Raw genomic sequence first — 17,903 nt, forward strand, 5'->3', positions numbered from 1 at the left:
GGCTAATAATGTTATTCTCCAAGAATGTATATGTTTGTGCATGTGTGTGTTCTAGGCTGGCCTAAACTAAGGGCAATTCTCACAGCTTGTGCAAGCAAAATTAGCATGGTGCAAAAATGTATTTCCTTTGAAGTTTTCCAAATCTCTTGCCTATCAATTCTATTAGATGGCCTAGAGATCTAGTAATATGGTGAGAAGAAAATTCATTTATCTCTCTCTTAAACAGTATAAAAGAAGTGGAGTTTGCAAACCTCTGCTCTTCTCTAGCATAGCTTAGGAAAACTACTCCTGTAGATTCAGATAGAAGTACTAAGCATTATGTAAGAAAAGCCTCCTTTCAAATGTAGAATTTAAAATGCTTGCTATCTTGTTATTTATAGCTAGATTTATACATCTATAATTATTGGAATTCAACATTCTGGAGGCACAAGCAATAGAACACAGCCAAACTAGAGTCTTGGATTTTAAAAGAGCTAATTTCAATAAACTTAGAGAGACCATGGGAAGAATTCCATGGATGAGAATCCTAAAGGGGAAAACAACTCAAGAAGCTTGGGAAATTTTGAAAAGTGAGATAATAAAGGCCCAGTCTAGTACAATACCAACAAAGAAGAAAAATAACAGCTCTCAAAAGAAACCAGCATGGCTGCATAAAGAACTCTCTGATAAATTGAAAGATAAAAAGGACAAGTATAAGAATTGGAAAGAGGGGCACATAACTAAGTCAGAATATCAGGAAATAGCCCGTGCCTGCAGAGATGAAGTGAGGAAAGCTAAGGCTCAAAATGAACTAAGGCTTGCGACCAAAGTCAAAAATAACAAAAAATGCTTCTTCCAACATATAAAAAACAAGAAAAAAGTTAAGGAAATGATTGGTCCATTAGTGGGGGAAAGTGGCAAGAAGGTGACAAGCAATAGGGAGAAAGCAGAACTATTTAATTCGTTTTTTGCATCTGTCTTTACACAAAGGGAAAAAACAGTCCAACCTACCCAAACCAGTGCCATAAAAAACAGAATAGAAACGCAAGTTAAGATAGGCAAGAAAATGGTAAGTGAGCACCTATCCAGCCTAGACGAGTTCAAATCACCAGGACCAGATGGATTACACCCCAAGGTTCTCAAGGAACTGGCAGACGTGATCTCAGAACCACTGAACTATATTTTTCAAAGCTCCTGGAGCACTGGAGAACTACCAGAGGACTGGAAGAGAGCTGATGTAGTTCCCATCTTCAAAAAAGGGAAAAAAATAGATCCAGGAAACTACAGACCTATCAGCCTGACCTCAATACCTGGGAAGATTCTGGAAAAGATAATCAAACAACAAATCAGCGAACACCTTGATGCAAACAAAGTCATTACTAAAAGCCAACATGGGTTTGTCAAAAACAGATCATGCCAGACAAATCTTATTGCATTCTTTGACCAAGTGACAAAACTAGTGGACCAGAGGAATGCTGTAGATATAATTTACTTGGACTTCAGTAAGGCATTTGATAAAGTAGATCACTACCTACTACTTGATAAGATAGAAAAATGTGGGTTAGACAGCATTACCACCAGATGGATTCGTAGCTGGCTGACAGGCCGTACTCAGCGTGTGGTCCTCAATGGAACCACATCTACATGGAAGGAAGTGTGTAGTGGGGTGCCCCAGGGCTCTGTTCTGGGCCCAGTGCACTTCAATATCTTCATTAATGATTTGGATGAGGGGATAGATGGGGAACTCATCAAATTTGCAGACGACACCAAGCTGGCAGGAATAGCCAATACTCCAGAAGATAGGCTTAAGATACAGAAGGATCTGGACAGACTCGAACACTGGGCACTATCTAACAAAATGAAATTCAATGGTGAAAAAAGTAAGGTTCTACATTTAGGCAGGAAAAATCAAATGCATAGGTATAGTATAGGTGGTACCTTGCTCAATAGTAGTAACTGTGAGAGGGATCTCGGAGTCTTAGTAGACAATCACTTCAATATGAGCCAGCAGTGTGCTGCAGCTGCCAAAAGAGCCAACACAGTGCTAGGCTGCATTAACAGAGGGATAGAATCAAGATCAAGTGAAGTACTAATACCACTTTACAATGCTTTGGTAAGGCCACACCTGGAATACTGCATCCAGTTTTGGTCACCACGATGTAAAAAAGATGTTGAGACTCTAGAAAGGGTACAGAGAAGAGCAACAAAGATGATTAGGGGGCTGGAGGCTAAAACATATAGGGAATGGTTGCTGGAATTGGGTATGTGTAGTTTAATGAAGAGAAGGGTGAGGGGTGACATGATAGCAGTGTTCCAATATCTCAGGGGCTACCACAAAGAAGAGGGAGTCAAGCTATTCTCCAAAGCACCTGAAAGCAGGACAAGAAGCAACAGATGGAAACTAGTCAAGGAGAGAAGCAACCTAGAACTAAGGAGAAACTTCCTGACAGTTAGAACAATTAACCAGTGGAACAACCTGCCTCCAGAGGTGGTGAATGCTCCAACACTGGAAGTTTTTAAGAAGAGACTGGACAGCCATTTGCCTGAAATGGTATAAGGTTTCCTGCCTGAGCAGGGGGTTGGACTAGATGACCTCCAAGGTCCCTTCCAACTTTATTATTATTATTATTATTATTATTATTATTATTATTATTATTATTATTATCATCATCATCATCATCATCATCATCATCATCATCATCATCATCATCATCAAATTGCTCTGCTTGCAACCTTGCCTCCAAAACAGTGTTGCCTTGTACTGACTGAAGTGAATCTGCTCAAGGCAAGGAATGTCTATTATTCAGGACATAGCACTATCAGCTGTAGAACAAAATAATTTTAAACTTTGGAATCCCCTTTAGTGTTCATATTTTGAATGCAGACTGTGTTTCATATTGTATATGTACAATCCGTATCCCCTTGAGTGAGGAATGGCTCTTTGTCACATACAGGTCAGCAGCCACTCTCTTCTTTTGATAAAGAAAAGCGTTGGTCTTTTTAAAACAAAGGGCAAAAATCTGGAGAAGGACATTGGGAAGGAGCACAACTGCCATCTGCCCAGCAATCTCTGATTAGTCTTTGGAATTTCCAAGAAGCTGTAAAATGCAGAAAAGGAAGCAGAGAACATTTGTTTTGAGAATCCTGCCCCCCCAGAAGGAATTATTAAAAAGGCAGAACATTATATTTCCTCAAAGGATCTTAAAGAGGCAGAAAAGCATGCCCAGTTTTTCTTTATAGCCCCAAGTCTCCCTCTCCCAAGCAGAAACCAGCTCTGTAGAAATGCAGATGTAATAATCCATTCAGGAAGGTTGAAGCCCTCCAGCTAGAAGCTTAGGAAGACAAAGACATACCCCACCCAAACTCTAGGACAGGACATAATAGGATTAACTCACAGATGCCAAAGGGGCACACTCAGACTCAGGTCAAAGTACATGACCCAGGAAATACAAAGCCTGGAACAGGAAACAACTCGAAACGTAAGCCCAAAAGGGTATTAAACTCACTCCCTACTACATGTGCTACTCTTTTCATCCAGAGCCATCTTTCTGTCTGGCTCTTCTCTTCAATAAACTGCAAGCTTCTTTCCAAAGCAGTCACCATGTTATATTCCTGGCTTGGACTGAACCCTGATGAAGACTTTTCCTTCAACACTGCTTATTTTATGTGAAGAGGTTTTATTGTGCTTATGATTTTAGTATAAGTTTGACATTAGCAGCTATTTTATATATATAGTAAATATTTTATATTGATACTTGTACTGTTATTATGTAATCATTGTTTCATTATTTTGTAATCATTATTTTGTAGTCAGATGCTTTATGTATTTTGGAAAAGTAAAAGCCTCATGTTAAAGAGGAGGGGGAAAAGGAGTTATGGTGGAACCTGGGTTGTTGCATATGAGTCATCATCTAGAGCAGACATGTCAAACACAAGGCCCGGGGGCCGGATCCGGCCCGCGAAGTGGTTTCATGTGGCCCGCGAAGCCATCCTGGAAACAGTGAGGGAACGGCCCCCACTGCCTTGGCCCTGGCCCAGAGACCCTCCTTTTGCCAGAGACCCTCAGATCTGTCCCACTCCTGCCCAGGCCCCCACAGGCACCCTTGATGCGAACGATGTAGAGCTGGCCACGCCCACCCAGTAGGCCATATACGCACTTTAGCCACTCCCACCCAGTAGGCCACGCCCACCCAGACCATGCCCACCCGGCCCCTTGAGGGCAACCACAATGCTGATGCGGCCCTCAATGAAATTGAGTTTGACACCCCTGATCTAGGAATTATTTTTCTGTACCTTTTGGTTCCTAGTACCAAGACCAGATCTCTTTGTTCTGGAAAGGTATAAAAGGTGGAAGACATCTTTCCTGGTTGTTGTCTTCATCTCTCTACCAGCCACGAAGAGAGATGTGGCCACCTAACTCTATTTTGATGAAAATAAAAGTTGTTTGCTTGCTGAAACCTCGGCTCAGGAGTTTCTTTTGGCTCTTTTAAATTCCTGAGTAATCCTGGGGAAATTGTGAGGCTAAGTGTAAAAACTTACATATGCATATATGATATATATAGCCATGAATTTGCACTAGGCTTTTAATTATTTTTTAGGGTAATGCTAAATCTCAGGGTTTTTTTTATCTCTGCACAAATTGCAGAATTAGTATTTAATGCTAATTTAGGCTATGCATGGAAATATAATTTTCTTTGAAACATTATGCTTAGTAATAATTTGAATCCCCAATTTCTTTACACAGAATTTGTCTTGCAAGTTCTTCATTTGTGATAGAACATGCCAAACTGTGGTCTGTTCTATTGTCCTTTGTTCTTTTTAAATTACTTTCCAAGTAATGTGATCTTGACAGTTCTATAGTTATCTCTTTCTGGGTTAAATGCTTGCATTTTAATGTGTATGTGCACATGTCTTTGAGTCAGGGTTTTTTTTTTGAACCAGTCCTTTTAAGTTTTCTTGGCAAGAGTTTTTGGAAATAGTTTGCTATTGCCTGCTTCCTAGGACTGAGAGAAAATGACTGGCCCAAGATCACCCAGCTGGACTCTAACCTATGGCAGGACTAGAACTCATAGTCTCCCAGTTTCTAGTGTGGTGCCTTAACCACTACATAAAATTGATTTTTAATACATGAAGTTAAAAAGAGTTTTCTATATAACATGACAAAACAGAACACTACTTTATTCCAATGAGATTGGTTTATCTCTCAAGGAAAAAAATAAATACAGAATTGGTTAGTCAGAATGCTAGACTAGGTGGCCAGGATAAATGGCCAGCAAGTGGCACTATTAGGTACCAATCAGGATGTGAAAACATAGAGGAATTCTGGAGGAGAGGAAGAGGTTTGAGATATCCAGCCCTTCTCTGTATATATTTTCTTTTTCCTTCAACTAAGATTTTATATTGTAAACTTAGAATTTAGAAGAAATATTTGTATTTGTCAACATTATTATCTACCCATCTTTAGACTCCAATTTATTCTCAGTACCTGTCTTGAGGAATTATGCCATAGTTTGCATGGTTAAACCACTGGCTCACTCTGTTGGCAATCATCCATATTGTGATACGTCCAGGAAGGCTATTTCGGATAATATTCAAAAAACGACTTAGAAATATCATGTCCCAGGGGTAGCCATTATCAAAAACACGGCTCAGTACCCAAGCACCTCTTTCTGTGCTGATCTTCACCTAAAAAATAGAAGATAATGGAAAGAGAGCAGCAGCCTGATATAATCAAAAATCTCAAGTCATATCTACACCTCATAAAAAAATATTTAATAGTATTATCTCAGCCCAGAGAGGCTTGGGACTCTTACAATGAGAACCTGTATTCATTCATTCATTCATTCATTCATTCATTCATTCATTCATTTATTCATTCATTGTCTCTCTCCCATATTATGTACACTATAATGTTAGACTGTGAACTCTTTAATGCCAACTGTAATTGAGGTGATATAAAGCTTCATAAATAATATTGACCCATACAGCGCTGACCATCTTGGAAGGCATTAGTTATCTAGGATTACTTCCAGACTTCATGCTGGATTGAGACAGATCCAGGAACTGCTTATAGTGCTTCTTCTATATGTCCACCTGGTTATTTTAATTCATGCTGGCTATACTGTGGCCTGCCATTATCCATCTAACAGTGCCCACTAAGTAAAAGAAATAACCAATCCACAGACACACACACAAAGCTGAGGCCCGAGTAAAACTATCAGTTTCCCCCATGTAATTTGTATACACATGCCAGAGCTACAGTAAATTAACATCCAAGCCTATTGCTTGGGTGGGAGATGAGCCAAAACTTCATGGGATTCTGAAAGGCCAATATTTTGATTGACGGATTTCAGTTTTGAGGCTGCCCAATTCCTTAACAACTCTGGGCAACTTACAATTAAAAAAGAGAAAGAACATATATGGAAAAATTCTCATTTTTCTCACGCTCATATTAGCTGGGGTGTGTGTTTTTCAGGAAGATTTACATAGAATTGGGTTCCTCCTCAGTGACTATTCTCTTATTAGTATTGGTCTAAAGTGTGAGGAACTTTCCTATCAAAATCAGGAAGGTTTACATAGAATTGTGTTCCTCCTCGGTGACTATTCTCTTATCAGCTTTGGTCTAAAGTTAATAACAAATTAAAATAAATTAAATTATCCTTAATTAAAATCTAAAAACCTTAACTCTAATTAAAAAACCCAATTACAATAGGTTAAAATTAAAAGTTCTCAGTCCTGGCCGGAAAGCTCAAAGAGCCAGGTCTTCAGGTCCTGGCGGAACGAACGAAAATCTGGGGCAGTCCTGAGCTCTACGGGTAACTGGTTCCAAAGGGCAGGCGCGCCCACAGAGAAGGCCCTCCCCCCTGGGTGTTGCCCTCCAGAATTGGGTTCCTCCTCGGTGACTATTCTCTTATCAGTATTGGTCTAAAGTGTGAGGAACTTTCCTATCAAAATCAGGAAGATTTACATAGAATTGGGTTCCTCCTCGGTGACTATTCTCTTATCAGTATTGGTCTAAAGTGTGAGGAACTTCCCTACCAAAATCAAGGCTAAAATGTAGCCAAGTCAGCTTCCCAAAAGTGAAACAGTTCTAAGATACTTTACCATTTTTGCTGTTTGAGTGGCTTCCACAGCAATATCAACTCCAGAATTCCCCATGCCAATCACAAGTACTTTTTTATCCCTGAATACCTCTGGGGTTTTGTAGTCCCGGCTGTGAAAATAGTGACCGTTAAACTTTTTTAAGCCTGTGTGGAAACAAAGACAAATTCAGTGAACTTCCAAATAAAACTTATAATAAATAATAGCAGACTCATTATTGGTGGGAAATTTGAAACTGTGGCTTGCCAACTAGATACTGTCTAAGAAGTTCATAAAGTGCTTTCCTCAATATTCCTGTAAAAAAACAAAGATGGATAGCATTTAGGGGGATTTTAAGTGGTGCTGATATTCCTTCATTTAATAGCTATATCTGAGTTTCATAAAACAACATTCAATAATATATTTCTGGAATAGAGATGATGCTAGCAGTCTTTGCTGGACATTGTCATATAAATTATCTTACAGTCCTCCATTGCTTTCTCTGCTGCAAGCTAATTCTGCTTGCTTTGTGAAGATTTTTATAAGTTGGCAAAAGGTCAACCAGATGATTGTAGCCATAGGTTTCTTCGTTTCTTGTGAAGAATGCTGGGCTACCTACAGCTTGGTCATCCAGCAAAACTGTAATGTAATTCTAAAGTAGATAAATGTTTTAATTGTTCTCAGGCTTCAATTGCTATTTGTTGTAATATGACCAAGATGAAAATTGGTAGGATTAGCAGTTGATCAACATTTGGAAGGCTATAAGTTGTCTGTGCCAGTTCTTAAGCAAGACTGCATAATTAGGATAATTTTTAAGAGATCCTGTTTTGTAAATTTAAAGTATATTCAGTAAAGACTTTTGTAAAAACAGAGAAAAGCCTAAACTGGCAGAAATAAAACCATCTCATCCTGTATCATAACGAGGGAAAGTACAAGCTAACAGGGAAATCAGAGCCAAAGATAATGATGCAGATGTAAAACAGAATACAGCAAGGCTCTCTAATAATGCTCAACTTTCTTACTTTTTAAAGAAATTGTTTTGTATCAATATATATAATTACAATGAGTCATTGTAATTGAGAGGTGGAAACTGTGGACTGGAGAAGGATTTAGGCTCCATTTTGTGCCCCTACAGAGAGCTCCCAGATGGTTGCAGCAAAATGACAATTTTCAAAGGCATTAATTTTGGGTGGGTCAGGGGACTCCTGTAAAAGGCCAAAATATATTAAATTTGCATATAGTTTAGCATAACAATTTATCAGTATAAATTCCCTCCAAATAAAATTCGCTTCTCCTTCCCCATGAGATATTGCTGCTTTGCTACATTTTCTGTTTCACTAAGAAACCGAAACACAAACAAAATTCCCCTACAATTGCAACAAATGCAGTTCTGAGTACAAGAAGCTAAAATTAAGAGATAATTCAAACTTTTCTTTAGCACAGTTTATTAAAATGAATGTGTAATGCTTGAAGAATTTTAGTAAGTGAACTAATATCCAATTTAGATCCAATCTCTCTCGGTATCTATTAAGGTGGAGAGTTTTTGAACCTTTTTCTCACATCCCTATGGTACAGGTGAGAATTATATGTATACAATTATACGTATACAATTAAGTTTGTATCTTCACCAATATTGGGGAAGGTTTGTTTACTTAACGGTTGCTTGAATTTGGATCAGTCTGAGAACTAGCTCTTACACCCTTCCTCCTCTTAACATTGCAAATGTGTATGTTTACAAAGTCCTTGGACAGCAAAGGTGATTAACAAGCAGGTATTGGAGTGCCTAACAGCAGACATGTCACTAGAAGGCAAAATCACCAAACTGTCTCATTTACTTCACTGGAGAAAGCAATTATGTTTGGAAGAGTTTAGCAATAAAAAGAAACCAGGCCATCAAAGAACATGGTGGCTTGGACTTCTGGTGGAAAAATGACCAGCAAGCTGACACGTCCTGAGAGCCTCCTCTCTCTGGAGTGGACTGTAGTTTTTCCAACTCAGCAACAGGCTTCCCCTTGTTTATTTGACCCTCCTGGATTAGGGAGTGTCTTAGAATCATCCCTCAAGACCCTCTGTTAACAGCAGCAGTCTGTAAGCCATTTTAAAAGCTGAGCTTCAAGACAGTGGATGAGCTGAAGCTGGAGGGTGGATCAGAAAACACATTGGAGTTGGATAAAACAGCCATTTTTGAATTTATTTTTCAAAAGGACAATAAGCTGTGCCCTTCATTTCCTAAATCAATTTATGAGCTTATTATCTTAATGCAGGAGTGTCAAACTCAATTTCATTGAGGGCCACATCAGCATTGTGGTTGCCCTCGGGGGGGGGCAGGTGGGTGTGGCCTACTGGGTGGGCATGGCTAGGATGGGCGTGGCCTACTGGGTGGGCATGGCCAGCTCGACATCACTTGCTTCAGGGGTTCCTGGGTAGGACTGGGGCAGATCTGAGAGTCCCTGGCAGAGGAGGGTGGGACCGGGGCAAGTGCCGGGACATGGTCCCTCCCACCCTCCCTCCCTTCAATCCTCTGTTCTTTCTTTCCTCCCTCCCACCCTCCATTCCTTCCTCCCTCTGTTCCTCCCTTCTTCCCTCCCACCCTCCCTCCCTCCCTTCCTTTGCCTTCTCATCTCTTTCCTTCCCCTGCACTCTGGAAGGGGTGATGGGAGGGGGAGGGATTGCCAGCACTAATATGCTGCTGCTGGCCATTCCTATACTATGTGGGTGGGTGGGGGCGATCCTGTTGAAAGGAAAGCCTCATGGCTGCAAGGCTGGAAGTGCTGGTGGGGGTGGGGGTTGGCGCTGATCTACAACCTGGTTGCATCCATCAAAGCCAGAACACACTCAGCCTAAGATCGACTGGAACCAGCAAGGATCTGCCCCACGACCTTTGTCCTGCTCCCCGGGTGTGCGCACAGGAGACAGCCAGTGCCGGCATCCTGGCTGAAGTCAGCCTGCAGGGCAAGACAGCCAGCAGGGATGCGGGACTCTACTTGTGTGCACACCCAGTGGGTGGGGTGGGGCTGCCCCGTGGATTTAAGGCTGAGTGTATTCTGGCTTTGATGGATACAATTGTAGATCAGCATCAACCCCCCCTCCCAGGACCTCCACCCTCGCAGCCACAAGGCATCGCTGCTTTCATTGGCACAGACCCCCCCTCCCCACACAGGATAGCAAGACCGGCTGCAACAAGGCAGCGCTGGCAATCTCTCTCCCTCCCATCACCCCTTCCTGAGCATTGAGGAAGAAAAGATGAGAAGGAGAGAAGGAAGGAAGGAAGTGTAGCAGAGAGGGGAATTGGGGGGGATTGGTGCTGGCTGGGAGGCTTTGCTAGAGCTCTGGGGATTCAGCAGAGAGGTCGGGAGCTCCAGAGGCCTCCGCGGATGCTGGGGGTGGGGCGGGGCTCTTGGGGAGGGATTTTTAAAGGGGAAGAGGAGATTGACTGTGGGAAGAAGACTTTAGTTTCTCTTTTCCGGAGAGACAAATCAGAAGGAGGGAGAGCAAGGTAGGAAGTTTATTCTCTGGAGAGAGAATTAAAAAACCTTTTTGCCTTCCTACCTTGCTACACTTCCTTCCTTCTCATCTCTTTCCTTCCTCCACGCTCAGGAAGGGGTGATGGGAGGGGAAGAGATTGCCAGCGCTGCCATGTTGCTGCTGGTGTTGTTATCCCGCATGGGGGGGGGGGTCTGACCCAGTGAAAGGAAAGACTCATGGCTGCAAGGCTGGAAGTGCTGGTGGGGGTGGGGGTTGGTGCTGATCTACAACCTGGTTGCGTCCATCAAAGCCAAAACGCACTCAGCCTAAGATCCACTGGAATCAGCAAAGAGCTGCCCCGCCACCTCTGCCCCACCCCCCAAGTGTGCGCAGAGGAGATGGCCAGCGCCGGCATCCTGGATGAAGTCAGCATGCATAACAAGACAGCCAGCAGGGACACTGGACTCTGCTTGCATGCGCATGGAGGGGGCAGGGCAGGGCTGCCCCGTGGATTTAACACTGAGCGTGTTTGGCTTTGATGGCTGCAACCAGGTTGTAGATCAGCGCCTGGTTGGCCTGGGCCGGGCCGAGATGCAGCGGGCCAGTCCTTCGCTCTTTTCAGAGCAGGTCCCCGGGCCAGATGGAACCACATGTTGGGCCGCATCCAGCCCGCGGGCCTTGTGTTTGACATGTCTGTCTTAATGAGTTAAAAGAGGCTTTCTTTAAACTACAGCTTAATACTCCTTTTTAAAACTATTCACATTTTTGAGACTCCTTTGTTGTTAAATGACAAGGGAAGAGGGTTGCTGAAGGCAGGCAAAGGAAGGAAGTGTGGAGTATTTTTTCTGGTGAGATATAAGGATAAAAGCTCTGACTTTTAATTTGCCACATTTAAAATAATTCGTAGTTTTGTAGTGGGTGCTGTTGGTGGTTGAAATCTTCCGATTTTTATGAGCTCTGATTGGCCAGAAAAAGGAGAGGAAAAAAAGAAAGAACATTTTTGGACCACTAGAGGGAGCTGAGGTCAAACATGAAGATGTCTAATTCTGATTTGGAATTTGTTATTAAAAGAGATAAAAGACATTTTTCAAAAGTCTGTATTGAAAATCAAATATACAATAAAGTCTCTAGGGTTTAAAGGAGATTAAAAAAAGATTATCAATCCACTGTAGGAAACTATCAACTCACTGTGTTAAGTCTACAAATGCTGAATAATTCAAATAACCTAACTGTATCTTTGGAATATAAATCTGACACCAGTTTCTATTATGATGATGATTTGAATAAAAGCCTCCCTTGCAATTGAAACAAGAGTGTCAAGTGAATTTACAATTCTTAAGAAGGCAAGTTTGGGACTTTTTCCTTATGGATATCAACAAGGTGGAGAATTTTTTGAGAAAGAAATATATGATTGATATCTTAGAGATGGAAACTTCACAGGCCGAGAACTCCTTGAAGATAAATGACACCCTTGAGAGGAAGACAAGCTGGAGGGAGTGACTTAAATTTAATGATCTGATTAGGATGGATTTTTAAAAGTTTTGACATACTGTATGTATTGAAAAAAAGTATTAAGGTAGCTTTATATGTATACAATAAGGGATGTGGTGGCTCAGTGGGTTAGGATGCTGAGCTTGTCGATCGGAAGGTCGGCAGTTTGGCGGGTCAAATCCCAAGTGTCGTGTAACAGAGTGAGTGCCTGTTACTCGTCCCAGCTTCTGCCAACCTAGCAGTTCGAAAGCACGTAAAAAATGCAAGTAGAAAAATAGGGACCACTACGGTGGGAAGGTAACAGCATTCCGTGCGCCTTTGGCGTCTAGTCATGCCGGCCACATGACCACGGAGACGTCCTTGGACAAGTGCTGTCTCTTCAGCTTTGAAATGGAGACGAGCACTGGCCCCTAGAGTCGGAAACGACTAGCACGCATGTGCGGGGGAACCTTTACCTTTACCTATATGTATACAATAAGTTTGTAAATGTATGCTCTCTGTTTTTTTTTTTGCTGATGTTTTGTTTGTTTGTCTGTTTGTTCCTTTTGTAAAACTGAGAAAGCCTTAATGTAGTTTTGTGCTCTGGGTTTTGGGCTTAAAATGAAGGAGGGTTTTCTTTTGGTTGTTATTGTTTAGTTTTGTTCTGTTTTCACTTTTTATATATAATATTTGAGCATTGCTTAATGTTAGCAAAATACTAAAACTAGGGAAAGTGTTTTCTCTCTTTAAGGTTAAAAAAATTGAATCGTTATTGAGGATTCTTTTAATATGAATCAGGATAAAGATTAATGAGTCAATAGAGGTATATATTATCTCCCACAGCCGTGTAAAGTAGACATGGTTAAACTGATCCTTTTATCCAAAGATGAGAATATATTTAAGCTAGCTTCTACCTTGAAATTGCTTCCAGATTTTGTGCTTGCATTGATAAAGAAAATGAAAAGTTGATTTTGCTTTTGTTAATCAGACAAGTGTATTGTTGTAGAAATGGTTTGTACATATTCTGCAAAAGCAAAAGGTTGTGACTAATGTTATCTTCTACTGTGTTAAAGAGAGTCTGAGGTTGGTGCCTTTTTCTTTTTTTAATTTCTGTTTGTATTTTATATTTTGATAAATCAATAAAATTATTTAAAAAAAACCAAAAAAAAACAAAGAACATAGTGGCTACACACTATCAAAGCTGACACCAGCCAGAGCATAGAAAAACTTAAAGAAATAGTGCAAGATTGGAAGATGTGGAGAGACCTGGGCCATAGAATTGTCAAGTCAGGCTTGACTGAACAGATAAAATCATCATCATCATCATCACCATCATCATCACCATCATCATGTTTACAAAGATACTTAAGTGTGTATGTACATGTATATTATATTGTCATTTCCTTCAGGATTGCAACCTGTAATTTAACAAATAAAACAGATGTATTAATGGCAAAAGTCATGAAGCACGTCTAGAGAACACAAGTTCAGCAAAGTGACAATTGATCACTTCTTAAGAATTCTGCCCATGTGTTTTGAAAGTAAATATTAAACCTGGAGTACCTGATTGTGCATTTCAAATTAAATATATGCTTGGAAATATACCTGGGTAACTGTTGAGTGGCAATAAAGGCTCAGTAAGGTAGCCCACACAAACCATCACAGCATCAAAAATGGTTGAGTTCTGCTTCCCATTGGCCTCCGTAACAACTTCCCACTGGCCAGTGTTAGAGAAATCAGGACACTTCTTAATGCTGATCACTTTTGTCTGAAACATTTCCAGGAAATAATCAGTTGTGATAATCCAAAAAAAGACTGAACTTGTAAATACAGGTAGTCCTTGACTTACAACCACAATTGAGCCCAAAATTTATGTTGCTAAGTAAGCCGTTTGTTAAATGAGTTTTGCCCCATTTTACAACTTTTCCTGTCACTGTTTTTAAGTGAATCATTGCAGTTGTTAAGTTAGTAGCATGCTTGTTCAGTGAATGGACTTTCCTTGTCAGAAGGTTGCAAAAGCTGATCACACGACCCCATGACACTGCAACCTTCATAAATATGAGCCAGTTGCCAAGTGTCCGAATTTTGATCATGTGACTGTGGGGATGCTGTAATGGTCATAAGTATGAAAAAATGTCATAAGTCACTTTTTTCAATGTTGTAACTTTGAACAGTTACTAAATGAACTGTTGTAAGTTGAAGATTACCTGTACATCTGGCTTTATGTTCATCTGCATCTTTTTAGATTAGAAATAGATGAATGTACAAATGAAGGTGAACAAGACAAAATCATATATTTGCTTTGGAAAATTTACACTTCAAGAAGCAAAGTCTGGGTTCCAATTGCACTAAACCAAAGTCTCTAGAAATAAATGTACAGCTTTTTTATGTGAACATTCAGCTAATGATACTTTTAAAGCTTACCTTTAATTGAATGTATTTCTGGAGATCAAAATGTTTTGTATACATCCTCAGATATTCCAGGAGGTGGTGGTGGGATAAAAAGGGTGGAAAGTTTTCTGGATATGGAAAATCTGTGAAGGCAGACATCTCCTTAGAGCTGTTACTAACCATTGACTTGTACACGCTGGGTCTTCCATCTTCAACATAGTCCTATCCATAAAATATTACAAGATTATGTATTAAAAAGCCAGTTCAGTATAGTAGTTAAGGCATCAAGCCAGAAACCAGGATACCATGATGCGTGGGCAGGATTCCAAAAGGAATTTGGAATCTAGGTTTCTTGAAAAAGGGGTAAAATGCAATTTCCTTGAGTTTAGACAGATTCAGGTAACATTTTCAGACATACTGCCATTTTCAGATGAAGCACAATACTTGTTATGAAAAGGATATGTGAGGTGATTAAAGAAGGCTAATTACAATTCTATTACTGTATCTGTTGGCAATATCTGATTTAGACCCAAATTGCCGCGCCTGTCAGCTGTCCAGAGCTGAAGCCAAATAAAAGTTCTGAGACCCTGCCTGCCGTCTCCCTCTCATCTGTCGCCGAACATTTCATGTCTCTGGCTTGTAGCGATGTTTGTTGGGTCTTCACACCTTCCTTTCCAAAATAGGAGATAAGCCAGATGGCCGGAGGTGCATTCCTTTCCCCTCCTTTCAAGCTTATATCAAGGGGAGACAGTTCAAAGAGCAAGTATTCAGAGACTCCCCCCCTCCTTTCCAGGAGTATGACAGAACCCAGAATAATAGAAGAAATAGAAGTAGGAAGAGACCCCTTAACAATATGGGTTCTGGCAACCCCACTGCTTACTTCTCTCCATGTGGTTGTTGTGCCATTGAGGACTACTCGTTAAGTATGGTTTGTCAGCCAGCTACAGATCCATCTGGTGGCAATGCTGTCTATTCTATCTTTTTCTAGCTTGCCAAGGTTGTGATTTACTTTGTCAAATGCCTTACTGAAGTCTAAGTATACCATGTTCACAGCATTTCAGTGGTCTACTAATTTAGTCACTTTATCAAAGAATGAAATAAGATTGGTTTGGCATGGTCTGTTTTTAACAAACCTGTGCTGGCTACTAGTTATAACTTAGCTTGCTTCTAATTGTTCGCAGATCTGTTTTTTCATTATCTTTTACAGTTTGTTCTATTTTCTATCTGCATAACATATGCTCCGATTTAAAGAATGAATTGGGAAAATAGTTATTAAGTACAATTATTAAATATTTTGTGAATATCTTGAAATTATTGGTAGGGTAAATATATTGAATACTTTTCATCAGGACTTGCTAAGGGAAAATTTGTTTTACTTATCAGTTAATTTGCTGTTTAAATAATAAAATCTGTAATAAAAGCCACCCTCACATAGTCCAAACATTCAGTTGTCTCTTTTCATAGTTAAGCAACATAATACATGGGCATGGTAGAGATGGGTCTACATTCTACTGTCATTAACTTACTGTGAATCGCCACAATCCCCCTATGTCATCACTTTGCTCAAAACAAGTTGGCTCCAGTTCCTCTTCCAGGCAGCACTTAATGGAGGTCAGTCCACTCACACCGGCTCCAACGATGGCTACTTTTTTCACCATGGCTTCTTGAAGCAAGAAGAGCAGAAACATATGAGGTTACTATTTTTAATAATGAAAGTAGCTTCCTGTTTCAACTTGTCATGAGAGCTGGTTGGACCCTTCTTAAAAATTGTGTTTAAATTACACTTTCAGGTCTGAATTCTGATTTCCTTTAGATAGAATACAAATAAAACAGTTGGAAAGGACCTTGGAGGTTTTCTAGTCCTCACCCCTCCCCACTTAAGCAGGAGACCTCATACTATTTCAGACAAATGGTTGCTCTGTCTCTTGTTAAAAACCTCTAGTGATGGAGCCTACAACTTTGGAAGGCAAGCCATTCTATTGATTAATTGTCCTCACTGACTGGTAATTTCTCCTTAATTCTAGGTTGCACCTGTCTTTTTTAAGCTTCCATCTGTTACTTCTTTTCCTGCCATCAGGTGCTTTTGAGAACAGGTTGATCCCCTCTTCTTTGTGACAGCTCCTCAAATATTGGAGCACTGTTATCCTGTCATCCATAGTTCTTCATTAAACTACTAGGCAGTACCAGTTTCTGCAACTATTCATCGTATGGTTTAGCCTGCACTCCCCTAATAATCTTTCTTGCTCTTCTCTGTACTCTTTCTAGAGTCTCAACATCTTTTCTGCATTATGGTGACCAAAACTGGATGCAGTATTCCAAGTGTGATCTTACTAGTGCAGTATAAGAGGATGCTAATGCTTCACATGATCTTGATACTATCCTTCTTTTATGCAGTCTAGGACTGTATTGGCCTTTTTTGGCAACTGCAGGATACTGCTGTTAATTGTTGTCTATTGGAATTCCCAAACCCTTCTCACAGTTACTGCTATTGAACCAGGCACTGCCTATTCTATATCTATGCATTTGGTTTTTCTTGCATGTGAAAAACCTTACTTTTCTCACCACTGAACTGGATTTTGTTGGATAGGGTCCAATGTTCAAGTCTGTCAAGATCCTTTTGGATCTTGAGCCTATCTTCTACAGTGTTCACTATTCCCCCCAGCTTGGTATCACTAAATAGGTGATTAAAAAGGGTGCATAATTGAAAAGAGGTTTGCAGGAGGTTCCATTTCATTAATGGATTGTTGGTCCAATTCACATGGCCTGTTAATAGCTTATCATTTACTAGAATTCTTGCAAAAAAATGTGGAACAGGATAAATGCTTTAATCATGCCTGATGTTCAGATCCATGCTTTTTGCTTTCTAAATGCTAAGCGCAATACATACTGCCTTGGTTTAGAGTAGGGACAACTTTAATATATGTGGATCTACTACCATAATTGTAGAGTTGAATAGGTGGGATAGCTGCTCATACATCTTAAAGCCAAGTTTGAAAAAAATAGTTTAGAGAAACAGTTGATAGTACACATATTTCCCAGTAAGAGGATTGGGCTGAGCTGCCGTTGTGACGAAATAACATATAGAAATGGGACAGGGTTGATTATAAGAAAATTATAAGTAAAACAGCCATACCTTTCTAACAATTAGTACAGCTTCATAGCTACAGGAAAAGAGAGCAATATTGTAATAATCCTAATATTTAGATGTAAAGTATAGGAATTTTTATACATGGGAAAAGAAGCAATTAGCAGAATATTGTCACACATATATTGACATATATGAAATTATAAGAGAAAATCATGATAATTATACACAATACTAGCAGAACCCATAGACTGAGGTGGTGGATATCATTAAATCAAAGATGAAAACTAAGCATGAACAGAAGAATTAATACTTTTAAAAATGAAACAATACCTTTATTATGACAATTTCAGATGTCTAAAAAGTATGCAAGCTTTCAAGTTCTACAGAACCTTTCTTCATGCAAGACTATAAACATAGCAATCAGTTAGTA

General features: G+C 40.1%; 1 protein-coding gene across 3 annotated transcripts in view; it reads right to left on the minus strand.

The window, feature by feature from the left end:
* LOC310637207 (flavin-containing monooxygenase 1-like) overlaps positions 1-17,903 on the minus strand; it is a 29,800-nt gene that overhangs the window by 9,699 nt on the left and 2,198 nt on the right. For 2 of the 3 annotated variants that reach the window (XM_083357551.1, XM_083357549.1), the window contains exons 2-7: positions 17,519-17,546; positions 15,912-16,048; positions 14,419-14,607; positions 13,600-13,762; positions 7,084-7,226; positions 5,465-5,664 (exon numbers count right to left, since the gene is read on the minus strand). In XM_083357551.1, coding sequence (XP_083213677.1) covers positions 5,465-5,664; positions 7,084-7,226; positions 13,600-13,762; positions 14,419-14,607; positions 15,912-16,043 — 827 coding nt within the window. In that variant the 5' untranslated portion in view covers positions 16,044-16,048; positions 17,519-17,546. Of the gene's footprint in view, positions 1-5,464; positions 5,665-7,083; positions 7,227-13,599; positions 13,763-14,418; positions 14,608-15,911; positions 16,049-17,518; positions 17,547-17,803; positions 17,879-17,903 lie in introns of all 3 variants that reach the window. The other variant, XM_083357550.1, reaches the window with a different exon arrangement.

Source organism: Vipera ursinii (assembly GCF_947247035.1).
Source record: "Vipera ursinii genome assembly, chromosome: 3".
In the NCBI taxonomy this organism is placed as follows: Eukaryota; Metazoa; Chordata; class Lepidosauria; order Squamata; family Viperidae; genus Vipera; species Vipera ursinii.